Here is a 1686-nt window from a genome sequence, read left to right as displayed (position 1 = left end):
AGCACCGGCAGCAGCAGCAGCAGCAGCAGCAGCAGCAGCAGCAGCAGCAGCAGCAGCAGCAGCAGCAGCAGCAGCAGCAGCAGCAGCAGCAGCAGCAGCAGCACGGCCAGCACTGCCGCCATCAGGCCTCTGCAGGGCCCCAGCAGCAGCATTGGGAGCGGGCCGCCGAGTCGCGACAGGCGGCCAGCTACGCGACCGGCCAGCAGCCCCGCGCCTCTGCAGCGCCGCGGCCCATGGCGATGCCGCTCAGCAGCGGGGGGTGGCCGGCGCAGGAGCTGGCTCCAGCGGTCGCGGCCTCGAACGGCGCCAGGTGGTGGAGGCAGAAATGAGGCGCAGCCGGAAAGGGCGGGTGCCTTCGCCCCACGCTGGCGTTTGTCTTGCTTGGTCACCTTGTTTGGTGGCCACTTGTTTGGTGGCCGGGCCGCGATCCACCCTTATGTCTGCCGGCTCGTTTACATCATGATGTTATCGGGTTGAGCCAGGAACCACCGCATCACCCCCTCGCGCGTGCGCGTCCAAACTCCCCGCAACTGTTTCCTCGGCCGCTGAGAAGCGACCCTCGTTGGTGCGCGACACCAGCCGCTCAGCCTTGACTTGAAGCGCTAGGGTTATACGCCGTTGCCCTGTTTCATGAGTTTTGCCCTCTGTCTGCGGCCGCCGCGTTCGCCGCAAGGCGGACAGCACCTGCCGGGGCACCATGTTGTCACGATTGGACAGACGGGCGCCAATGTGCTCTCGCACGATCGAGTGTTGACGTTGCCGGCGCCACACATCAGCGAAGACAGATGTATGGGCTTGCAGAGCCACGGTACGCGCTGCCATGTGTGCCCGCTGCTGTGACCTTGCTGGCTGCCCCTTGGGAGCTGCTGCTGCTGCTGGGACTGGGATGGGCGTCAAATGTTGAGGGGCGCACCTGGCTCTGCGCTTGGTAGCACAAGTTCCGCTCTCTGTGGCAGCCAGGGGTATTGGAACTCAGTGGCGCCGGTTGGACCTGCGCAGATTTGGCATTTGTGGCGGGTGATCTCTGTTGCTGTAATTTGTTTCTTGGCATCTCCCACACTAGTCTTGCAGGCTATGCAAACTGCGTGGCAAAAGCCCAAGTATGCTGTGAAAAGCTGTCATAACCCACTGTGTTGACAGGCCAGGTCACAATCCCATGCCAACAGTGTCAATCTGGCCAGAGAGCACTCCTGTGCTGGAGAAGGCCCAGAGATAATGCAAAACCATCCAGCGACACTGTCATCGCAGCTCCACACGACGCCATTGCCAGCACGGGGCATAGGACCACAGGATTCAGCACCAATCTGGGGTGCTTCAAGCCCAAATGGGCACGTCAGGGCCGCGTGCTGGGGGGGGGGCAGTCGACCTTGAGGTTGGTGATGCATTAGTATTGCGGCAAGCTGTTGGTGAAACGGCCACATGCAGGCCTTGCACAAGAAAGAAGGGCATCTTATCAGTACCACACAACAGCAGCCTCTTCTCCTGCACTCCAAGACACACTTGAGGCAGCTGCCCGCGCTGGCACACCCTGCCATCTCATAACTCCCTCAACGCGGCTCGCTCTCCAGATATCGGTCGGTGAGGACGGGCTGCCCGAGAGAGAGAGAGAGAGAGAGAGAGAGAGAGAGAGAGAGAGAGAGAGAGAGAGAGAGAGAGAGAGAGAGAGAGAGAGAGAAAGAGAGAGAG

General features: G+C 61.5%; 1 protein-coding gene across 1 annotated transcript in view; it reads left to right on the top strand.

Moving 5' to 3' along the window:
* Window positions 1-329, top strand: part of MNEG_0166 (hypothetical protein) — a gene marked incomplete at both ends in the record, with an annotated part of 5211 nt that extends 4882 nt beyond the window's left edge. The window contains one exon of the mRNA XM_014051341.1: window positions 12-329. Within this exon, the coding sequence (XP_013906795.1) occupies window positions 12-329 (318 nt within the window). The remainder of the gene's footprint in view (window positions 1-11) is intronic.
* Between the last annotated feature and the right edge of the window lie 1357 nt (window positions 330-1686).

The sequence above is a fragment of the Monoraphidium neglectum genome (assembly GCF_000611645.1).
Source record: "Monoraphidium neglectum strain SAG 48.87 unplaced genomic scaffold scaffold00011, whole genome shotgun sequence".
NCBI lineage: Eukaryota > Viridiplantae > Chlorophyta > Chlorophyceae > Sphaeropleales > Selenastraceae > Monoraphidium > Monoraphidium neglectum.
The sequence above is the reverse complement of the archived record's forward strand: the minus strand, read 5'-3'. Positions and strand labels throughout refer to the sequence as shown.